This window comes from Gouania willdenowi, chromosome 12 (genome assembly GCF_900634775.1).
Source record: "Gouania willdenowi chromosome 12, fGouWil2.1, whole genome shotgun sequence".
Taxonomy (NCBI): Eukaryota; Metazoa; Chordata; class Actinopteri; order Blenniiformes; family Gobiesocidae; genus Gouania; species Gouania willdenowi.
Window position 1 is genome coordinate 25,225,686 of NC_041055.1, and position 24,667 is coordinate 25,250,352.

Genomic DNA, 24,667 nt, shown 5'->3' on the forward strand with positions numbered 1-24,667 from the left:
TATGCAAACTGTGCATACTTAAAACATGTTGCGATATAGTATACATCCAGGTATTTCTCACGTACTCAATCTTTTCATACTATCTAATGTGAATGCACTACATCCTAATTTTGATGTAATCTTGACTTCATATGTAATCTGGTCGCACAAACATTTTGTGTCGCATCCGGCGTGAACGTAGCATTACTCTCACTGACACAATGCGTTCCCTGTGGGCAAATAAGAAACTTAGGAAAGAGTGTTGTGTTGTAACCACTTCTCTTACATTTTGCCCATTGGTGTTCAAATAAAGATATTGCGATTAATTTGATTACTTTGCAATTCACCTGGTGGACCGGAGTGGACCCTCTGGTGGGCCTGTTTTGGCCTGCCGGCTACATATTTGACACCTTTGATTTAGGGAAAACTGCTGTGGCGTTGTTTTTCAGAGACTCAGATTTTAAATGGAGAATCATGCAGAAGGAAAGGTGTTGTATTAAAGTATTCCTTCCTTCCTTCCTTCCTTCCTTCCTTCCTTCCTTCCCAGGGACAACAACTTCATTAAGGACTTCCCCCAGCTGGCGGACGGTCTCATGGTGATTCCGTTGCCGGTGGAGGAGCAGTGTAGAGGAGTGCTGACGGAGCCTCATCCCAACCTGCAGCTCCTCACAGGTGATGATTGTTTTGGGATTTGGGAGGACATGATGAGCTCTTTCTTCCTGCGTGTCTCTCTATTCCCAAAAGCTGGTTTGAGTGTGAGCAGTTTTCCAAAGGCCATAAATTAAATGGGTTTTCATGATCCCGTCATCATCACCATCTGTGGCTTATTAAACTGTAAAGCTCGAGGAAATGAAAACGCTTAAGTCGACAATTTGTGAAGAGTGAAGTCAGGTTTATTTGATCATGTCTTTAGTATACTGTAGTTGGAAAGCAGGGTTATAATTGTGTAGTTGATAATGAATTACAATTACAATTACAGTGTAATTACAATTGTAATTGTAATTTTAGAAATTTGTTGCTGTCGTAATTGAGAAAAATCGATAAATATTGTCAATTGTAATTTAATGGAAAGCTGGGGAGCCATGTTACAGTTCTATGTACAGTTCTACACATATGTAGTTAACAATTATTAAAATATGTTTCATATCAAACTTTCCCACATTTTACTATATAAAAGAAAAGGAAATTGAGGGGTATACTGACACAAAAACGTCTCAGACGCCCACACCAAAAATATTCAAACCTATATTTTCATTGATTAGGAAGCAAAACCAATAGATAGGAAAGAAATGAAATGATAAATAATTGTTTTTAGTGTATTTTATAGCTGATTTAAGACATGGGTCAAACTGACCCGTTATCATAAGAGATTAGATTAGATTATCTTTGATTTATCCCACAGTGGGGAAATTCACACGCTACGGCAGCCAAAGAGACAAAGAGCAAGCAAACAAGAAAGCTAAATACAAATACAGAAAGGACAAATTAAAGGTTTGAAAAAATTAATAAATAAAAAATAAAATAAATAATAGATATTGGTCAAGATAACAGTACAGAAAAAAAAAATATAAATAAGCTGTAAGAGGGGTTTTACAACTGTAATATTGCTAACAGAAAGCTAACACAAGAGGAAGGTTGACTTTTATTAGGTTATTTATGTCAGGCTTTGTCATTGTGATTAATATAATTGATTTTTGGTAATTGTAATTGACTTTCTGAGGATAAAAATATTTGTCATTTAATTGCAATTGTAAAAAAAAATGCTGGTCACTGTATTTGTAATTATATTGTAATTGAACATGAGTAAATGAAACTGAAAAACTGTTGTTGTTGTTGTTGTTGTTGTTGTTGTTGTTTCCCTGTTGGCAACTTTTATAGAGGATAGTGAGAGAAACCTTAAAGTCCTTTTCTAAAAACGCTGACCTCACACCCTGTAGTTTTTTAGGTTTTTTTTTTACTTTCATTCTTCAGTCAGTTGGCCTTTCAGCTTCCACCTTCACCTCACCTCTCCAATCCTTCCATTAGACAAAATTGGCATTTGGTGTTTTTTGATCCTGAAAATAATACACTCTGAAGTTCAGCTTTTATCACAAATGGCCTGACACACAAACCATGCACTCACACATTAGCAAAGGAATCAAAACATCTTTTTTTTTATCACTTTGTATTGATTTGTTTCATTCATTCATACGTGGTATACCTCAGGGTTGGGGTCAATTACATTTTTCAGTTACAATTATGTTTTCAGTTACCCATGTTCAATTACGATTACAGTGAGCAGCATATGTTCTCAATTACTAAATATAAATTACAATTAATCACAATCACTGAGCCTGAAATAAATAACCTAATAAAAGTTAACCTTCCTCTTGTGTTAGCTTTTTAGTATCTCTTAACAAAACAGGTCCTAAATCAGCTGTAAAATACACTAAAAACAAATATGTATATCATCTAATATCTTTCCTATCCATTGGTTATCTTGTTAGGATTCTTAATCAATGAAAACATAGATTTTAATATTTTTGGTGTGGGTGTCTGTGCCTTTTTTTGTCAGTATACCCCTCGATTTATTTATTTTAAATTGTAAAATGTGGGAAAGCTTGATATTACACATATTTAATTAACTACATATGTGTGGAACTGTACATAGAACTGTAACATGGTTCCCCAGTTTAGCGTTAAATTATATAATTGACCTTTTTTTTCAGAATTTACATCACCTTTATAATTACAAAGTCAATTATCTGCACTAAATTACAATTTCATTACAATTATGACAGCAACAGTTAAAAAAAAAAAAAAAATACAAATATAATTATGCCATAATTGTAATAAATTATCAATTATACAATTACAATTATAATTGACCCCAACCCTAAAAAAAGAAGAATGAAAGGCAAAGATCAAAAAGTAAACAAGTTTACGACACTTGCTTACTTTTTCATCATTCTTTTTTGGGTTTTTTTTAATTCTTTTTAATCTTAGTTTTCAAACTGAGAGGAACTTTAATAACTGGATTGGAGAGAAATACAGCTCTAACTTCTAAAGTTGTGCACTCCAATTGGAGTTTGCTGCCCTATATATATTATGATTGATCCGAGAGCAGCTGGTATGTGGCCATGTAATGGTAAGGAGTGTTAGGGCAATAAAGAATAACAGTGAGTGTGCACTGCAGCGAACACTTCAAATAAAGAATAGATTTTTGAAAACCTATAACTAAAATCTACTTTAAAGGAGTTCTTCCTCAGCAATACTGGGATGGACTCCAGCGCACCCATAAATGTGATCAGGATAAGAAGTCATTGAAGATGATAGGACGGAGGCCTGTATTTACTGTGTATATGGTGGGTGTTACTTCATGCATTTACTTCATTCACTTTTCTTTTTGTCCTTTTAGGAGACGCTGAGTTTAGTGAGGCTATGGGATACCCGATGGTTCAACAATGGAGAGTACGCAGTAATCTGTACAAGGTTAAACTCAGCTCCATCACACTGTCAACAGGTCAGTGTCTGAATATATGTTTATTTCTCTGATTAGAGCTGTGATTAAATGACATCAAATGATACGTACTTTGTGACGCACACGTGTCAAACTGAAATCCAACTTTTCTGAAACTACGAGCTACTTCAAATGTACTGAATAATCCCAAAGGCTACCAGTTTCATATACGCTTTGTAAATACAACATTTTCACAGTTTCACTTTAAATAAAAGGTAAGCTACGAAGGAAAACTAGTCGTAACTTAAAAAGGTAGGAAATGTTTCAACAGGCAACTTTTTTTTTTTAATTCAAGATATTGTTTCATTTTTGTTAAATTTCATTTGAAATTGTTGTTACTATATCCCTACTAATCATGAAACAGGTAACATTTGTATTAAAAAAAACAAAAAACAAACATGCAATATATTTATCTCTACAGTAGTTTCACGCAGCTTTTCTTTTTATATCTATTTATATCTGCACAAATACTTGCTGCTGTTTTTAATCCTGCACTACGAGCCAATGCAACACAATGTCGTCCTTTTCTGCACTGTAAAGTTCAAATGGCAATAAAGAAAGTCTAAGTCTAATTTAACAATTTTGGAATATTTGACAAAAATCCACTTTGCATTTTTAAAAAAAGCATCTCATAACAATCTGCAGCTTCTTTAATAATATTCTATCTGCAACACTTAAATTTGTCCCAGTGTTTCAGTGAAAATAAACACTTCAAGATGTTGATTTAATACAAAACCGTGTCAAGTGCAGCAATAAGCAACTCTACTATATCTGTCACCTGTGTTTTTCTTTGTGAGCTTGAAACCTGGCAAGTAAATCAGATTTTATACAGAGCTCATTGGTTACTGGTGCTCCTGTTAGAACAGGCCTGAGGGCCCCTCTTGTGGTCCATGTGGGCTACCTGATGCCCACGGGCACCATGTTGATGATCACTGCTTTAGAACATCTGATTCGGCCCCGCAGGAGAAAGGGAAAATGACAGAGAAAACATGAATCATTGTGTAAATTAGTTGTTGTTGAAAGAACTGTAAATTTTTCCAAAATCCTGCAATTTTTCTCAAATTATTCCACAAAATTATCAATAAAAATTGGTCGAAAAATCACTTATTGCTAAGGTAGTGCTGATGCCTTCCATTCTTTGTCTAATTTATAACCGGAAGTGCACGATAATGTTAAAATTGTTCATTTTCCCTCCTAAAACTTGCCCGCTTATGATCAAACTGGTCCATATTTGGACCTTGAACCAAAATGAATTTGACACCCCTGTTTAAATGCAAAGCATAAATGATCTATACTGTTTTATTAACAGCAACTGCTTTGCTTTATCGTGTGTGAAATAAAGGCGATTTTTTGCAATCAACAATTAATGCACAAAACTACTGTACACCAAAAAAAGATACAAAAATACAGAGAAAATGACTCCAGAATCACACTACAATGGCAACAAAAAACAATAATTATACAAAAAAAATGCACAAAAACACCACAGAAAGATACAAAAAAATACACATAATGACTCCAAAAAACACACATTACAGAAAAATACACCAAACGAAAAAAAAAAAAAAAATGAGTAAAAAAAACAACAAACACATTTATCATGCGCATGTTCCATAGAATTAAAGAATCACACACACGCTATTTTACTTTGCACCCACAAATATACCCCTTTATAACACTAGAGTACTATATGTACATCTCTTTGTATATCCAACCTTCAAATACATGCTCATTTGGCCATAATTGACCACTATACTTAAGCTCCTCCCACTATATGAATACATACTTCCGACAGGCACTGTACTAGTTTCTAAACTGTAAGTGTATGTACTAGTTAATATTAATGAGCAATAAGTCTGCATTTAACAAAACATGTTGATGAAAACATTAAGCTGGGCTGAGACGTGCGCGCACTAGCAGAGAAAGCGATTCCAAGAGCGCTATGGTGTGGATTTAAAGATTATACTGTGATTAATAATTAATTTGGAAAAATTATACCTCGTTCTACTTCTCAATATGATTATTGTTTGTTTGGTTAACAGAGGAACTGTCAACATTTAAAATTTAAAGAGATGCTGGATTGATTTGTTTATAAAAGCATTATGTCACTATTATTTGATAAATATGTCACTATTATTTGATAAATATGTTCTCTGTTCAAGTAATTCATTATTTATATCAGTTGAATAAACTCTGTAAAATGGCGCTAGCTGTGGTACGTTATGTACTAATGACTTTTTTGCATTACAAGCTGCCACTTTTGAATCAGGATTAATGATTATATAATACTGAAAGAAGTGCACAATTTCCTTAGTTACAGTTTGTTTTTGTTTGTATTTATCAATGTTTACTATTTGCAATTTGAGCTACTCTATTGAGAAAATAAATACAATTCCATTTTATTACACAAGTTTGCCTTTTCTTATTTATCAGTGGTTTTACACTCCTTGTGTTGACAGTGTTACAAATTAAAGTTTCTTATTTTAATTCAGTAGTGTCTTTGTATTGAAATTTTATGTACAGTATATATCAGGGTTATTCAAGCTTGGGGTCGTGACCCCATGTGGGGTCGCCTGGAACTTAAATGGGGGCCTGAAATTAGTAATTATTAAAAAAAAAAGTTAAAAATTGTTTTTTCATATATTCTCCTCAAAATGAAAACAACACAATCTAAACTGTTTCACTGTATCAAATGTAAATTTAAAATATAATATACTTTAACTAAAAAAATAAATAAATAAAATAAGAAATAAATAAAAAAAAATTTAATAAATGAAATGAAATATTACAATATAATATAAATGTTTTTTTTAATCACTAATCCTGGCTGCTCTGTGTTTGTAACACAACAAACATGATCAAAAATGAATTCTATAAGGAAAATAAAGTCTTTGGGGTCACCAGAAATGTATGATATTAAAATGGGGTCATGATCCAAAGCAGTGTGAAGCACTGGTATACATCCTGTGTATATCAATGTTCTTAATTCATATATCAATGGAGATATCTGCTTTTTAAAAGTCCCAAACAACAGTATCACATCAAACCTAAAAATCTAATATCCTGTAACAAACATGTCCAAGGTTAGACACGCCTTTCACACCATGCAAACAGGATGAAACGAATATAATAAAGAAAAAGTTTCATCAGTGTCATTCTTATTCATTTATATACTATATACATGCATTACTTCTCTACACATCAAATAAATTCACCTTTACCCTCTGTTTTGCTCTTATTCTGAAAGGTTTTTCCAAGGAGCTGAAGACGATGTCAGCAGAAAGCACACGTGAGGAGTTGCTCTCCTTTCTCCAGCAATATGGCAGCCATTACGTGTCTGAAGCTCTGTACGGCTCCGAACTCAGTTGCAGCATTTACTTTCCCAGCAAGAAAGCCCAGCAGCAGCTCTGGCTGCAATACCAGAAAGGTGAGTGTGCCGCCACAACAACAAGAAATGGACTTTACACACATACTTTCACATAGGTGCTCCATACTGGGGGAGATTATTGAAATTTATTTAATTTAGATGAAAAAAAAATGTGCAAGGAGATGAGTTTCTAATTATGTGATGGTTCTATTGTGCATTAAAGCATGAAATCACACATAATTTATTTAGTACAGTTATTGGTTTGCTATTATACTTAAAAAATTAAACACTTAAATTTTGTAGTTGTATAAATGCCCCAATGACAATGTAGAAAAAACACTTTTGATAGTAGAATGTGAACAAAAGCACAAAAGCTTTCAAACATAAAGCTAATCAACCATGTTTTTTTTTTTTCCTTTTGAGATCTCAAAGTAATTTTCTAGTCATTTCTATACATACTAAAGATTAAATGCACAATATTTTTAAATCTAGTATTGCTGTATTTAGATTATGTAGTAACCATTCGTTTAACGACAAGTCCCTTAAAGGTTGACATAAGAATAAACAAATGTTTGCATTGTTATCTTATTTTGAAATTCCTTTATTTTGAAGTCATGCCATAAAAAAAAACTAAAATAAGTTTTTAATATTGTTTTTTATTTCTCATCTCCATTTGGTTGCATAATTTATCTATCTATACAAAAATGTTTAACTTTTACTGACCAAACCTTGTGTTTTCCTTATATATATATATATATATTTTTTTTTTTTTAATTAATTTTTTTCCAAAATATTGGTGATATGAAACAAAAGAAAACAACCTGAGGAATTAAATCCACAAATATAAAATGTAATACGTAGTTTATTTTATGATTATTTATTGCACTCAGATTATCAACAATACAAACACCAAATCATTTACACAGCGATTTCTGTGTTTGACACAGTACAGTTCACAGCCTCAGAGGGATAAAAAGTGTGAAGAACAACGAGTTTGGTTTTATGAAAAATGACACCATGGAACAAAAAGCACGTCGGTTAAATTATTGGCTCGAAGGAAGGGGAAATCACTTTGATAGTATACAGCCAAACAAATCAGATTATGTTTAACACACTGATGTTCAGACACAAGGACACTTTTCAGTTATTCTGATAATGAATGCATTTTATTTTTCTGTACCTCTCTAAAAATAAATATGAATATACTATAGCACTGACTACATCTAGTGATCTGTTGGAATTAATGTATTTAATACATGTTCACAGAAAGGACGTCATGCAGCTAGAAATAAAAATAATAAAAATATATATGTATATATATATATCTTGTGCTGAGACATTGTAAAGAAAGAAATACTATACAGTTGTATATACTGTATGTGACTGTTTTATTGCACTCCAAATGCAGTCTTAAGGTCATCTTTGTGAATTTTTTTTTTTTTAAGGCTCATTATTGGTTACTAATAAATCTGCAGTAAAGACCAACTTAGAGAAACTCTTTCCAGTCTTAATTATTATGAATACAGATAATGTTGTAGAAATTTCCAATGTTTTCCTTCATAGAGGCCCCTATTGATTAAGGGAGTATAAGATTGTTATTTGACCTCAATGTATAATTTGTTGTGCTTTAATTGAATTTATTAAATAATTATACTTAAGGAAAAAAAATCTCAGACGCCAGGGTTGGGGTCAATTACGTTTTTCAGTTACGATTAGAGTAACCAGCATTTTTCCCAATTACAATTATTTTTTTATCCTCAGAAAGTCCATTACAATTGCGTTCTCAATTACTACAGTTCAATTACAATGACTCACAAACACTGAACCTAAAATAAATAACCTAATAAAAGTTAACCATCCTCTTGTGTTAGCATCTCTCATAATAACGGGTCCTAAATCAGCTGTAAAATACACTAAAAATAAATATCATTTAAATTTCTTACCTATCTATTGGTTTCCTTGTTAAGCTTCCTAATCAATTAAAATATAGGTTTTAATATTTGTGGTGTGGGCGTCTGAGCCTTTTTTGTGTCAGTATACCCCTCGATTTCGATTATTTTTAATGGTAAAAGGTGGAAAAGCTAGATATGAAACATATTTTAATAATTCTTAACTACATATGTGTAGAATTGTACATATAACTGTAAAATGGTTCCCCAGTTTTGCAACAAATTATATATAATTGACCATTTTGATAGTTTTCATGGCAATTACAATCTCATAATTATGACAGCAACATATTTTTAAATTACAATTACGCCATAATTGCAATGAATTATCAATTACACGATTACAATTATAATTGACCCCAACCCTGATAGACGCTAATGAAGAATATTATCACATGGAATACCTATAGCTAAGACAGCGTAATTCTAACCACACTTGAGGAGTCAGATGAACATTGTTAATTAAAAAACCAGTGCGAGTTCCTTTCACTTTTCAGTTCAATCCACACAACCGAAGAAAGGCTGGAGCACAAAACAGAAAATTAAAGCAAATTTCAAGATAAAACAAAGCTTATTTGACAAACCACTGTTTGACTTTTTGGTTGATCTTGCAGGTAGTTTCCAATTCAACATTTAAAACCTTCAGCAGATAATCAGATTTTACCTGTTCATTTTTATTGATTCAAACCCTATAAAAAAAAAATATATATTGCTTATTGTCCCAATAAATGCAGTAAACTAAAAAATAAAATAGATGCAGCAATAATAGAAAAGCACTGAAACACACAAGTCTGAACTCTCTTGGCAAGATATTTTGGGTGTAAGTGAGGGACTATTTGTACTTGAGCCTTTCTAGTGTTTGCTGCCCCAGAAAAGCAATTTACCGACTATTGAAAGCAGTAAAGGAGAAGTTTGAAGGACATTAACTCTTGAACTTTTAGAAAAAAAAAATAAAAAGGTAATCAGGGAACTCTTTTCTTCATGTCAGTTGTGTCTGTGCAAGAGAAGTGGATGCAGCAGCTTCTGTTTATCACGGATTTATCCCAATGTCAGTGCTAGAGGTTAATCACGCAGCAAACAGAGCAGGTAAGGAGGTATTTGATTGAGGTGAAACTATTCTACTATAATGTCATCTGGCTGATGTGACTTCAGTAAAAGAGACTGTGCTCACAAAGAAGTCAGGAAGGAAAGGTTGAACTAAACCCATATAGATAGAATGAGGACGGTAGATTAAACGCTAGATATTGGTGACCTATCCGAGGAAAATGTCATGGAAGCAAAAGACCAAAGCGAAACCCTCTCAACTCTCATTATTGATGCCCTTTTTTTTTTTAAAGAAATGTTATGTTATGTAGGAAATAACAGTACATAATTATATTATATTACACTACCAGTGATCACACCCATTGCACAATAGTGTGTCCCTATGGATTACATGTTTTTTTTGAGAAATATCCCAATTTACCCTGAATGTTAACAAACATACTTTAAAGCAGCGATTCTCAACTGGTGGGCCGGGACCCAAAAGTGGGTCGCAGACCTGTACTGGGTGGGTTGTGGACAGCTGGTCAAAAATTAACAAATACTTATCTCATGTTGGACTTGTCTTTTATTTTAAAAGAACCTTTTCTTTTGACAAGCACGCTGTAAAATGCATGTTGCAAGGAAAAATGTATGGATTTATGTTTTCAAAAATATTTTATATATGTATATGTTTTCAACAGCTATTTTTGAAAAACTACATTTAATTGGTTGAATTCTAAAAAATAAATAAATAAATGGGTCGTGATTTAATGAAGGTGGAAAAATGTGGGTCCCAGGGTGAGACCAGATGAGAACCCCCGCTTTAAAGGTTTCTGCCAATATCATGTTGTGGTTTTTCTGTGCTACTAAAATAACTTAGGTTAATAAAGTGCTCCACAGGCCAAAGACCTTAACATGTTTTTCAATGGAAATATGGGAACCTTGACTGCCCTTTTTTCCCACCTGCTGCAAAGAAAGGCCAAAATGAGAAAGTAATGTGACACATGATGAGGCTAGATGGTGGAAAATCACCTGAAAGTTTTGCCCCGCTTGCTTTAATGACAGTTGCTGGGTTTCCATTAAAGATTTTTCCAAAATAGAATCGATATTTCCAAATGTGGACAAAGTATAATTGCTCTTTGAACGCGTTTCCATTGAAGGTTGTTTTAACCAGGAGCCTCGTAACTCCCGTGAAATCTCATCTCGCGAGACTTTGCTATGGGAAGATAGACGCTCAGAACCTCCTTCTAACACTCCACACCCCTTTGTTGTTTCACGTCTAATGTGGCAGTAATAAGTAAATTCTGTTTACACGTACCGCGCCATGTTTACAGGTACGTCATGTTCTGTGACGTGTATTTGTGGAAAAAGTGTTTCCATAGCGCTTTTGCAACACATCTGAAATTCCTCCTTATGAAAGCGTCAAAACTTTTAAGCGATATGAGTGCTTTTTCTAAATTCAGATGTTTCCATCACCAGTTTTTATTGCACTATTTAAATTTTGCGCATTTCATAGGGTAATGGAATCCCAGCTAGCGTCTTACTCTTATCTGCCAGAGACTTTGATCAACACGTGTGAAGCTCTGTATTTATTGCTGTGATTCACTTACATAACCAGATTAACTTAGTTTTTTAATGTTTGAAACTTAACTTGAACTGTCCAACTCAAGTCACAAATCAAGTTTTTTTTAATTTATTTTTATTTTAACTTTGATTATGTTGATAAGCAGGTACACTAGTTGATGTTTTAAGATGTAGAGGAGTGTCTCCTCTGAATGTAGGTGTACACTTTAACACAGTGGTCCCAACAGTCCAGAACAAGCAGCTGTCCTTTTTGGGTTGTGGCCACTCCGACTGGACAATTGAGTCCATCCTGAACTAAAATGTTGAATCCACCTTCTTTGGGAAATTTCAGGATCTCTTTCCTTCCACTGTCTGTGACTAGCAGATCCCCGTTAGCATCCACACACATGCCGGTAATACAGCGAAAATCCTCGGTCTCTGAAAAAAAATGGCTGAGCTGTTTTCCGAGCTGACCGTCCGTACCGACCGATCCGATGGAGAAGCCGCCCTCAAGGTTGGGCTCATTCTGATGTTTCTCAAAGCTTAGCGCCAGTCCCTGGGTGAAATACACAGTCCCGGCTGCGTCGCACGTCACAAACTTTGGCCGCACAGCAGAACAGAGTCGATTGTAGCTGACAACTCCGATGTTGCGGTCCACCGCTATGCTCCACAATTTGCCGCCTTCGACGTCGGAAACCACAAACTGGCCTGAGGGCATAGCAGCGATACCCCATGGTTTGATCAGTTGGTTTTTGTGGCTAGCCACGCAGTGCCCATCCATTGTGTAGATTTTAACCGAGTTATCGTAGTTGTCAGTAACCCCTATCAGGCCTTGTGAAGTCACGGCAATGGATAAGGGCACAAGGTTTGGCAGATCAGCCCCGAGGAAGCTTAGGACAAAGTTGTCAATGCTACTTGCATTACGCCGAATTTCCCTCTGAAAACCTTTACGATTGAAAATCTGAATTCGGTAGTTCCCACGATCAGCCACCAGTACCTCTCCTTGTGGTGTTACACAAAGGCCGACCGGTAGGTTAAACATGCCGGGTAGAGTTCCTTTACAACCCATTTTCTTAACAAACTGGCAGACTGGCAGCCCGGACGCGGCCCTGGCTGCTCCTGGTGATTCACCTCCCGAATCCATAGACTTAGACTTAAAGCTGCCAGGAGAACCACAAACTGCCTCTTCTACTGTTGACACCATGTCAATATCTCTGTAAAGATCGACTGCAGCTGAAACAGCCCCACCGGTAGCACCGACTGCTCCGGATAAACCTTGCATATCATCCTCGAGGGCAGTCGCTAACCCACTCTCCTGACTGTCCGCATTGACCGTGTACGTATTTGTGGTCACCTGGCCAACGTCCAGTGGTTTGGAGTGCTCTGTTCTGATGAGCTCTGGCTCTTGCAGCTGAAATATAGTCGGCAAACTACTCCTCAGCTCCAATTCATCATCATCGCCATCGCCTTCGTCATCTTTGAGCAAAGCAATGTCACTTTGCCTGACTCGCATTGTTAGATAGTCACAACGAGATACCACTTTTACCTCTGCGATGTTAAGAAGATACGTCTGCTCCTCCAGGACTTGGGAATTCAGTTTTTCCACTTCTACAATGGAAGCTGTGAACATCTTTCGAGATCTATTGAGTTCCTCTTGAAGACGCAGCTCTGCGGTTGTGTATTCTTGCTGAGCGGCGCGATACTTTAATCTTAAAGTTTTGGTAATATGCTCGATAGCTGTCTTTTTCTTCTGAATTTCTCCGATAAAGTTACGAAGAACAGCCAGCTTTCCGCCTAGCTCCTTACGACGTTGCTCAGCAGCCATCCTGATAGGCTGCACTGAATGGCCTACATGCAGGTGGCCCTCCCCTTTGCAGAGCTCACAAAGAACTGTGGCACAGTCATAACAAAACTGCCTGGGGAGGCGGTTGCAACAGTCCTTGCACATGAGTGCAGCAGCAGCAGCACTGCAGCTCATGGTGCAATCCAGGATCTTGAGGACAGTCAGATTATCAGCCAATTGGGAGATGCTGCTCATCCGGGACACTTTGCTACAGAAGGGGCACCGCACACCATTAATGGTGTTCGCCAACAACTTCTCCAGACAATGACGACAAACTGTGTGGCCACACTGTAAAAGTTTGGGTCTCATTTGTGCTGGATTGTAGGTCTCTAAGCATATTGGACATTCAAGAACCTCCCTCAATAAATCTGGGTCAAGAGGTGAAGATGGTGTAGCCATTTCGGTCATTTATCTGCAAAAAGCAAGAGGAAAACCACAGTAAAATTTCCAAATCTGAGCAGAAACTTTAAAGACAAAAATCTAGGTACACTCTTACTAGATATTCAAGTTACACAGGAAACACCCACAATGAGTGATGAGTAATTATTAGAGAAGCTATGACTACAACACATTGGTTAAAGTTTTTAAACAATATTAAAAGGATCATATACTGTAGATATCACAAAATAATACAATATCAATTGTAAGGGATGCATTTCAGGAAATAGAAGCAAGTGCATGAGTTGTGTAACGCTAGTGCTAAAGACAGAAACAATGCTTTAGCACACACGTGTTAAAGTCATGGCCCGGGGCCAAATCCGGCCCTTTGGAGAAAGTTAAAATGACAGAAAATAAGATGGCATAAATGAAACTCAACAATATTTGTAGGGATCACCCTTTTCCCGGCGCATGAATTGCACGATTGCAATCATTTTTAAAGTTAAACTGTTGGGAAAAAAAAACTCAATTCTTACAAATTATTCAATTTTAATTAATCAAGTCATTCCACAATATTTCCATCCATTGATCCATTTTCTGACCCATTTGTTCCTGTTTTCAGGGTCATATAATACATAATGATAATATTTCCCTTAATTGAATAGAAATCTTTCACAAAATCTAGGAAATGTAAAGTGAAGATCCTGTTGAGACTGATGTCACTTATTGCTTGGATATTGTATGTTTCTGACATTTAATACAAAGTGTCAATAGTTCCGGAGCTGGAGCTTAGACAAACCTGACTATAGTTCCTGCACTTCCTGTGCGCATGTGCAGTTCCATCACTGCCAGACCTTTTCTACATAAGTGTAATGTGCCTGTGCCTGATTTTTCCTTCTGCTGATGTGGGGTTCAAATCCCACTTCTGATATATTTTTTGTCTTCATTTTAACATAATTAACACGGCAAATTCCACCTTTAAAAATACATATACAAAAAAAAAGAAACATTTTGGGATATTTGATGGGTTAGGACTAGAATAAAACTGACGGAATTATAGCTAGAAGGACACGGGGTCCGGCAGTAACGGAACTTTTGGTACATTGGGCTTATTGCGCATGCGCACAGGAAGTGCCTGAGCAAGATTGTCTGAGGTCCGGACCAATAGCAACAGCCTATTTATTATTTGATGTATAGTTAAAAGTGCAAACTAGAGCACAATAATGTTTAAATTACTCATTTCCCCTCGTAAAACGTGTGCCCCACTTAAGATCGTGCTCAAGTGGCCCCTGAACTAAAATGAGTGTGACACCCCTGCTTTAGCGTGTCATGCTAATAACAAACATTACTGTATAAGAGGCTGCCACGTGTACAGCTTTTGTCAGCATCCGTGCTGCAGAAACACCGTCTTATAAAGGCGATTTTAATTGAAAAGTGAGAGGGAAGGCATATTCCCTAACCACAAGCTAATGGGTGCTCGGACAAACAGTAGAACTGTCATATATTCACCAACACGGAACTAGCGTTTGGAGAACGTGCATTTAATAAAAGCAGCGTAGAAATACTGCAGTGCAGCCGTGTTTAATGTCGGTACCTTTTCGTCAGTGTTAGCTGAGTGTGAGCCACTGCTTTGCCTGTCCGTGTAGCGCTGTCTCTGCTGCTGCAGCTGCTTGTGAAGGACCGCAGTGTTGACGACTGTACGTGCGTGATGACGTCGTGTTACGTAATACGCACAGAGCGGAGACATAGGAGACGTGTTTTCTGATTGGCTGAACGGGAACATCAACCGCCCCCGTCAGAGAATGTCCCGGATGTTTCCTCAGGGACAATGATGTCATTTCATCCAGTCTATAATCAGTGTTAAAAAGGAAGAAATCAACATTATTCCACATGTTATTTTCTCTCACTTTGGTTGCTTAAAATTCATTTTAATTTGTAATTGCAGTATCCACAACAACAACAAAAAAACCCATTTAAATTGTCCTATTTTCACAAATAGGTGCTGCTCTTGTGGACACTGATTTTCAAACATAACTTTTCTCCACCTAAAAGTTATATTTGGAATAACTAACATATTGTATTCAAAAACAAGTCTATATACTTTGAAAACTGGTGTAGAAATGGAATCCTATTTATTAGTCAGCTTTTTAATGATAGTGGAATTCTTTATAGTTACGCTGAATTTTTTGGAAAGATACAAAATACCAGTTTTTCCTCGTGAACATGCTACTGTTTTTGATGTAATTCTATCCGGTATACGTATGTTGTGTAAATGTTCAGATTGAATAGCTCCTGTAACAGTGTCATCTCAGGATCGAACTAAAACATACATTGGTAAAATCTGTTTTTCTACCGTACGCAGTGGCAGAAATGGCAAAATATGAGCCCTGTTTCAGGAAAACGTATCTTCCTCTGCCCGACATTCAATGGGGAAATACATGGGTCCTTCCACAAAAATATTTTCTTACGAATGAAGTGAAATAATTCTCTTATAAAATATTACGCAGATTCTATCCTGCTAAAAATGTCTTTATATATAAATTTGAAAAATACATTAAATATATTAACAATCTTATCTTACCTTCCTTCACTCTTTATAATAAATATGTTATCTTTGGTTTTCAAGCTGACAAAATATCCCAGAAGGGACCCTTTATCATTAAGCTTCTCATTCCTGTTTTGGCAAATATTCATATTCATAAGGCGAAATACACATGCTAAAAACCTAGCTTCGAAGCCTTTAAAAAGGAATTTGAAAAATATTTGTGCCACTATTGGATTCTCTAAGCATAAAAAAGCTTTGAAAGCACTAATTTTTGTGATAGTTTCAAGCTTCTGTGACCATTACCCACTGTTGCCAGCAGAGGGCGCTCAGATGGCAGAACTGAGGTGGTTGGCTATCAGTATATTTGGTCCTCTAACTCAGGGTTTCAGCAGGTTAATATTACCACTAAAACTTAATAATAAATAATGATAATACATTTTATTTGTAATGCACTTTACATTTGATACCAAATCTCAAAGTGCTACAAGATTAAAACAATACAACACAACATATTTTAAAAGACAGGACTAAAACAAGCATTTTCTGTTAAAAAAAAAAAAAAAGAAAAAAGAAAAAAAGACAGGACTAAAATTTGCATTTGCTGTAAAAAAAAAAAAGAAAAAGAAAAAGACAGAACTAAAAATAGGCATTAACTGTTAAAATAAGCTTGTGTAAATATTTGAGTTTTAGTTAATTAATGAATTAAGTGTGCTAAAACTTAAGTTTAAAACATAAAACAATACACTTTCAATGTCTTGCTTTTTTTTTTAAACTAAAACAATATGTGGCCCCTAAAGAGGAAAAAAAATAAGTATGAAACTTGACTTAGTTTTCACCTGCACAAATCTCTGCTCTGTACAGTTTTCCAGTACTGTTTGCAATGTTTGATTTTATTTTTATTTTTGGCTTTACTTGGTTATGTCAATACGTCTGTGTGTGTGTGTGTGTGTGTACAGTATGTATACTGTAGAGTATGCATGCACACATTTTTCTCCCTTTTGATCTTAGCCCCTCGCATTGTTTTTAATTATTTTCTGTTTGCTATTTAATGTTGTCTCTGGCAGCCCAACTTATACTCATATTGTATAAACCCACTAACACAGCTGTGTATGCTACTGTGTATACTGTCATATTTATTGTTTATTTGCATTAATAAACAATAGAAACAAAAAAAAGGAAAAATCCTCAAGAAAAATGCTCAATATTGTTCAGCTATGACTAATCACAGTAACTCGTTAAAAACACAAAATATTAATTATGCACTAAAAAAAAAATCAAGTTTGAACCATGAATTTTTATTCTTTTTATTTTATAGTTATCCTTTAATTTATAATACAAATCACTTTTGGTTTCAAAAACCTTCAGTAAAGTACATTTACTTTGTTACTGCCCCCTTTGCATTCAATCAATAACAACAATGTTCACGCTTGAGTTTTTGAATAAAATATACATACATTTTTTTTTAATTGTTTTTTTTTTTTTTATTGTTAGTTTAAAAAAATAAAAAATAAAGGGGGACAAAAAAAAACTCACAAAAATGATTTTGACAGCCTCCCAAAAGGCAGGAAAATAAATTACTCAGAGTTAAGTGTTTTTTTTTTTAAAGGGTCAGCTTTTCCCTGTGCAGTAAGATTATTTATTTATTTATTTATTTATTCATTCATTCATTTATTTATTTATTTATTTATTTATTTACCAAAAACAATAAAAGACAATTTATATAAAGACAGTTACCTTAATATTTTTTAGTATTTAAATAAATAAATACTTTTAAGGTAGTTTGAAAAAGTAAATTTCCCTGAAGTATTCAAAGGTGAGGCAGGTAAGTTTAGTTGCATAATGAAATGTGCCATGAATGTTTTTTTTTTTTTTTTTGTTTTTTTTTTTTGACGTTACCCATTACCACGGCTTACAGTAGTAAATGTACATTTTTTTTTTTTTTTTTAAATGCTACAATTATCCCTTATGCTGCACAAAGAACAATAAAAAATATATTTCCTGAATAAAAGAGACATTAAAAAAATAAAAATAAAATAATAATCTTATTTAGGAGACAGAAGTAATAATCCTGAATGACCACTAGATGGTAGAATTAACTTAGTAGAAGATTGTGCAACATGGGTTTACAGTGAATATTTTTGTTATTTTTTGTAAAGCTGGCTCCAATAGTTGGTTATAATCATTAACACTAATATGGGAGTTTTTTCTTCCCACTGTCGCTAAACGCTTGTTCATGTTTCTTTCTTACTATGAATTTTATATTAAGTGCTTTGAGATTACTTTGTTCTATTCTGCGCTTTATAAATAAAATTGAATTGAATTGAACAGACAACAAACAAAGTGTTGCAAAACTTCACATTCACTGACACACAAAAATAAGCCATAAAGTTTCGAAATAGAACAAGACTTCCAATAAAGAGACTCAACAGATTCAAAACAAACACGCAAACAAACCAAGTTTAAATAACACACTTTATGATGTTTGTTTTTGGATGACTTTGGTCACTTTAATGAAAGTGTTTTTATATTATGAGATTAATGAAGTAAAGTGGAGAAACTGCAGAGGACTGGTCGTAGACGTGGTCAGCAATGTACATTTATTGTGAACTGGCTAAAAACAACAGCCTTTGGAATGTGTTGTTTGAGCCTTTGAGATTTTTTACATGTTGTTCCACATGAAGTTACCACCAATTCTTTCAAAACCAGTGTTTCACAAACACTCACCAGACGCACACACATAGTAGACTCATTTTTCTTCATCTAATTTAGGCAGTGCTTCAAAACTTCCACGAGAGACCCAAGGCCCCTGTCCTCGGCTGTTTACAGACGCTATTTATTTCTTTCTAAAAATTTTGGATATCAAGAATTTATTGTTTTATTGTTTTTGTTTTTTGTTTTTTGTTTTGTTTTTCATAGAAGAAACTTCCAGCACCCATAGGTTACATAGACACATTATTAAGAAAAATCTGTTTTCACAGCACTATTATTATTATTATTATTATTATTATTATTATTATTATTATTATTATTATTATGCTTTTAATACAGTACAAGTAGATGGAAGTATATGATACTGATATGTCTTTATTTTATTTTGTCCACAATTTCGAAATTTAAAGTGTAATGTATTTAATGTACATGTGAAAGGCACCAATGAATAGCATTTATTATTATTATTATTATTATTATTATTATTATTATGCTTTTAATACAATACAATTAGTTGGAAGCACTTAAAAAAAACAGATTGTTTTTTATCTTTTCCACTAATTTTGTCATTCAATGTAATGTAATTAATGTACACGTGAAAGGCACCGCCAAATAAAATGTATTATTATTGTTATTAACTATAATTTGTTTAAGGTGTATGCATTTTGCTGATTTTAATAATAATAATAATAATAATAACTGGCGCCCTCTCCAGGGTGTACCATCGCCCTATGAGAGCCGGAGATTGGCACCGGCAGACCCCCGCGACCCTGATAAACGGGAATAAGCGGGTATGAAAATGGATGGATGGATAATAATAATAATAATAATAATAATAATAATAATAATAATAATAATAATTATTATTGTTATTATTATTATTATTATTATTATTATTATTATTATTATTATTATTATTATTATTTTTTTTTTTTTTTCACCAGTCCTTAGAAGAGTACGAAGAATTGATTCTGGCATAAACTTAAAAGGAAATAAAAATATAAAATAAAAAATATAAAATATAAATCTGTAAACCTATTCAATGTATTCTACACCTCCCATTTTCTTTTATTTACTTTTTAGTTTTTTTTTATCATTATTAACTATATATTTTTTAAGGTGTGTAAAAATTTGCTGATTTTATTTTATTTTCTTATGTAACCACTTACAAAAATAAGCAGAATGGATTCTGGCATAAACTTAAGTCAAGTCCATTTTATTTATAGAGCACTTTTACAGTAAAAACAACAGACGTTGACCAAAGTACTGTACAGAAGTTATAAAAGAAAATGAGATAAATTAAATAAAAATACAGAACCAGGAAAATATTGAATATAAATCTGTAGTTATTTACTTTCAGTTGTAAACCTATTCACTATGTCATACGCCTCCCTCTTTTTCATTTACTTTTGAATTTATACCTCTTCTAAAAGTTATTGTCTGATATAATATAGGCCAGAAGTTGATGTCTCTGAGCCACCTGAGAGAACCTCTTATGACTCATTTGGAAAACTCTCACTTATATATTCTGTCCTTGTAAAGTAAATGAACACAAAAGCCCATCTGTCACCACAGCACAGATGGCTGAGCTGCTCTACTGTAACATGTGGCCTCATACGTCCTCCATTTAAAACACTCCAAACCCAGCAAGTACCAATCTCTCCTCTTTTCCTGCTTCTCTCCCAGTTTGGGTTTTCCTCATGGTGTGTTATTTTCACCCTTAAGAGGAAATGAATCAGAAAACATTCCCCTAAACTGTAGTGAGAACATCCAATGGTGATAAATGAGTCCCCCCCACCCCCCCTCCAGACTCAATACCCTGCCCCATTCTTTGCTCATCCATTAAAGTATTATTGCACAAAGGGATTAGTTGTTGTTTTTCCTTTTACTTTGCAAGTGAACCCAGATGTTACCGTCAATGCCACAGAAGAGCTGTGAGTTTAATTTATTTAAGTTTTATTTAAGTGTCAATGAGTTCCTCTACAACATCAGGGACTACACAGTTCTGTAACTTCACTTTGATTTCATGTTAAAAAAAAAAGCCCTTGCTCTAATTTTGAGCGGTCTCTGAAGCAAATGCACCAAAATGAGTTAAAAGCACATACGATATTACAGAATTACAAACTAGATGACAACACCAAATGAGAGAAAAATGATAAAATTACAAAACGGCTCATAACCCATTCACAAAACAACAAAAAACAAACGAAAGGAAAGGAAAATACACTAAATGATGTCAAAAACACACATTAAACGACAGTAAAAACACACAAGACAACAGCAGACGCCGTAAAATGAGAATATGAAAAAGTAAATATGAAACAAAACATTAAATGACAACACAAACCGATTGTTTTTCCTTATGTTAATGCTCAGATTGCTAAAAAATTCTGAGATAAATGTTGATAATGTGGCCCTCGGATCATAAAATCACTTTTTTGTGGCCCTGTTGTGATGAAAGTGGCCCACCTCGTCTAGATTATAGTTTAATTTTTCCAAACTTTATCTATTGTGATATGGCTTGGGGCAATATCTGTCAAACTTAAACAAGGTTTTGCTAATTCAAAAGAAATGTCTAAGAATGTTGGATTCCTTAGATTGTCTTCATCTGGTCCTCTGTTCAAAAATACAACATTTAATACAACATAAACATGTTTATTCATGTATAGGTACAGTATGTGCACTTGCCCACTGAGATACCAAATATATACTGTAATGTCTTTAAAAAAACATTTGCAGATGTTATTTTTTTGAAAAGTACATTTTTTTTTTGTATTCATCTCTTGCTTTGTATACTGTATGCATGGGTGGACTGGCCATCTAGCATACCGGGCATTGTTCCGGTGGGCTGTTGACCCAAAGTGGGCCGGTTCGGTCCGCTATGTTTTTTTGTAATTTTTAACGAGCGAGTGGAGGCAGACATGGTAACAGGTGGCTAAAAATGGTCCAAAAATGGAAAAATGTGGCAAGAAAAGAGTGAAAAGTGACTTAAATGATCCAAAAGCAGTCAAGGGTGGCCAAAAAAGAGCAAATAAAGAGGAACTATGTGGTATGTAATGGTAAATGGTAGCTTAAATGGGCAAAATGTAGCGAAAAATTGTGAAAAATAAACAAAAAGAGGCAAAATGTAGAGAAATGGTATTTATTGGGCAAAAGTTAGCTCATTTGGATGAAAAGTGGCCAAAAAATGTTTTTAAAAAAGGACAAAAATTTGATATATGTCAAAACTTACTTGCAAAAATGGATTAAAAAATAGGGAAATGGGATATTTGTTTTTGAAAAGGTAGCTAAAGTCTGAAAAAAGTGTCCGAATATGGACAAAGAAAGTTGCAAAATGGCCAAAGGAAATAGGTCAATATGGGTTAAAAACTTTCCCTTTTTTAAGGTTTTCTGGGCAAATAATTATAAAAATGAACACATAAAGAGCCACACGTTGTGTATCACTGATACACTTCTTCTTCTACAATTCTTCATGAAAACTCTTTGTTATTGTATCCATTCCATTTGTCTCTTCCTCTCCCTCCAGAGGCTACAGAGCAGGGCGTGAGTGTAGGAGGGCGGCGGGAGCTCAAGTCCATCCCTTTCATCAGTTACCTGTCGGCGCTGCAGAAGAGCCAGCTGTTGTCTGATGACATGGTGAATGGTGTGGAGATCAGCTGTGAGGAGAAGGGCAGCTGCCCCTCTAGCTGCCACCTGTGCCATCATCAGTCTGTGATGGACGGCGTACAGGGGAGGGGCAGGAGTGGAGAGCAGACGTCACCCATCCCCGTTCTGCTGGAAGTTAGCCGCGTCGTGCCCCTTTACAGCCTGGTTCAAGATAATGTTACCAAAGAGGTAAGAGAGCAGCGTGCGTACACTGTAAACCCAAATAAGTTACCAGAGTTGATTCACTTAAAAGTCAACATTTTCTACAACTTAATAGGTTGGATGACTGGCTACTTGTACTTTATGGTAACAGTTACATTAAAGTGCTATATGAATTAAGTTTATTTTTTTAAATAATCTCTATTTGACACAACAGAAACTAGAATATTTGCATTTCCTGAAGAAAATGCAAGTGAGGATGCAGGTGCTGGTATCTCGTACTGAGCCTGCAACCCTAACCCTAACCCTAACCTCATCAAATAAACTAATAAAACACGTGTCCATTTACTTTGAAAACAAAAATAAACAAAACTAAATTGTTTTGTTTTTTTTAGCAAAAAATTATTTTCCAGTAGTGCGCATGCAGCATATATGCTCATGATCGATCTCAGTACAAGGTAAACTCAGTCCGTGACACAGGCCTGCGTCGCACTGCATTAGCTTAGTTTTGCTTGCATTAGTATTAACTAGCATTTGCTAACATTAGCTAGCATTAGTATTAATTAGCATTAGCTAACATTAGCTAGCATTAGTATTAATTAGCATTAGCTAACATTATCTTCACCATTAGCATAGCATAGCATAGCATAGCATAGCATAGCATAGCATAGCATAGCATAGCATAGCATAGCATTGGATTTAGCTTGCATTAGCCTAGTGTTAGCATTAGCAATAACCTAGCATTAGCCTAGCATTAGCCTTGCAAAAGCAGTAATCTAGCATTCGATAAGCATTAACTTTGCAATAGCTGAACATTAGCAATAAGGTTGAAAAAAGTTGACATGGGTTGAAAAGGTTGAAGGTAGTAGCTGAACATGTTAAAGGGGACATATCATGCTAAATCCACTTTTTTAGCCCTTAAATGCATGTTGATGCATATTTAGATTGTTTAGAAGTACAGAAAAGTTCAAATTAATCTCTTCAGGTGCTCCGTTGATATCTTTATATTCTGTTTTGGTCATATTTTTCAATCTGTTTCGATTTTTCTATTCTCTATTACGTTTTTTGAACAATGACGTCACAGTATTTGCAGCGGAACTGCCAAATTAGGACATCAACTCCAGGCCCAACACTTCAAGCAATCCGCCATTTTTATTTCTCGCTTTTATTTTGTAGTCCAAGCTCAAGGATGCTGAAGTTACGAGAGGATAAGTCAAAATGTTGGGTTGTTGGATGTAGTAACCCACACGCTTCATTACAACGTCTCCCAGCATCAGAACCTTTTCAAAGTGCCTGGTTGAGTTTTATTTTTCACGGAAATGTACCCACACCTGTGGGTAAGGTCATTTTTGAGTGCGTGAAGCACTTCAAGGATGACTGCTTCTGCAACCTCCGCCAGTATAAAGAAGGATTTGCAGAAAGACTTTGTCTGATTGAGGGTTCAATTCCTTCTATCTTTGGAGACCACGAACAGAGCACTTTGGTAAGCTGTAAATAACGCTAAAAAGTGTGATGATAAGACGTCCCTGTCATTGTTTTGTTAGCATTAACAGTTGCTTAGCAGTTGCACCGTCTTCAGACTTCATATGTTAGCGCTGTGTGCTCGTTTTAGATCCTTGATGATATGGCCTACGTGATTTTATTTAAGTCTAAAGTTTTCATTAGTCATTTCATTTTGCCGTTTTTGTCTCTCCGAAAAGACTATTAAAATTCATTTTGTGACGTTAGCTTGGCGCTAGCGTTAGCTCGGTGCTAGTGTTGGCTCACTTGTTAGGGTTCTGCAGGTTCATCATCTTCATTTTCATCTCGCTCCACCGGGTCAGACTCTGGCTCAAACATGTAAGGCTGGATGGACAAGTCTTCTGTTGTTGACATTTTGTAAATAACCTCTGAATAAAAAGTTTATGCGCCGCTACATAACCGTATCTCTTCTATCAAACTACAAAAATGGCCGAGCAGGGTGGAGTTGAACCGAGTGTAACCTGGAGAGAGAGCGGGGTATGAAGTG

At 34.9% G+C, this 24,667-nt stretch overlaps 2 protein-coding genes across 3 annotated transcripts in view; one reads left to right on the forward strand and one right to left on the reverse strand.

Moving 5' to 3' along the window:
* astn2 (astrotactin 2) overlaps positions 1-24,667 on the forward strand; it is a 339,835-nt gene that overhangs the window by 296,487 nt on the left and 18,681 nt on the right. For both annotated transcript variants that reach the window (XM_028462826.1, XM_028462827.1), the window contains exons 14-17: positions 527-651; positions 3,377-3,481; positions 6,726-6,905; positions 22,382-22,689. In XM_028462826.1, coding sequence (XP_028318627.1) covers positions 527-651; positions 3,377-3,481; positions 6,726-6,905; positions 22,382-22,689 — 718 coding nt within the window. The remainder of the gene's footprint in view (positions 1-526; positions 652-3,376; positions 3,482-6,725; positions 6,906-22,381; positions 22,690-24,667) is intronic.
* On the reverse strand, positions 10,526-15,314 carry trim32 (tripartite motif containing 32). The gene is made up of 2 exons (XM_028462828.1): positions 15,196-15,314; positions 10,526-13,635 (listed from the first exon to the last, which is right to left on the reverse strand). The coding sequence occupies exon 2, from the start codon at positions 13,629-13,631 to the stop codon at positions 11,565-11,567; it is 2,067 nt and encodes a 688-aa protein (XP_028318629.1). The 5' UTR covers positions 13,632-13,635; positions 15,196-15,314; the 3' UTR covers positions 10,526-11,564.

Bases quoted from the DNA above. Each gene is read 5' to 3' on its own strand.
- trim32 (XM_028462828.1), bottom strand. From the start codon at position 13,631: ATGACCGAAATGGCTACACCATCTTCACCTCTTGACCCAGATTTATTG.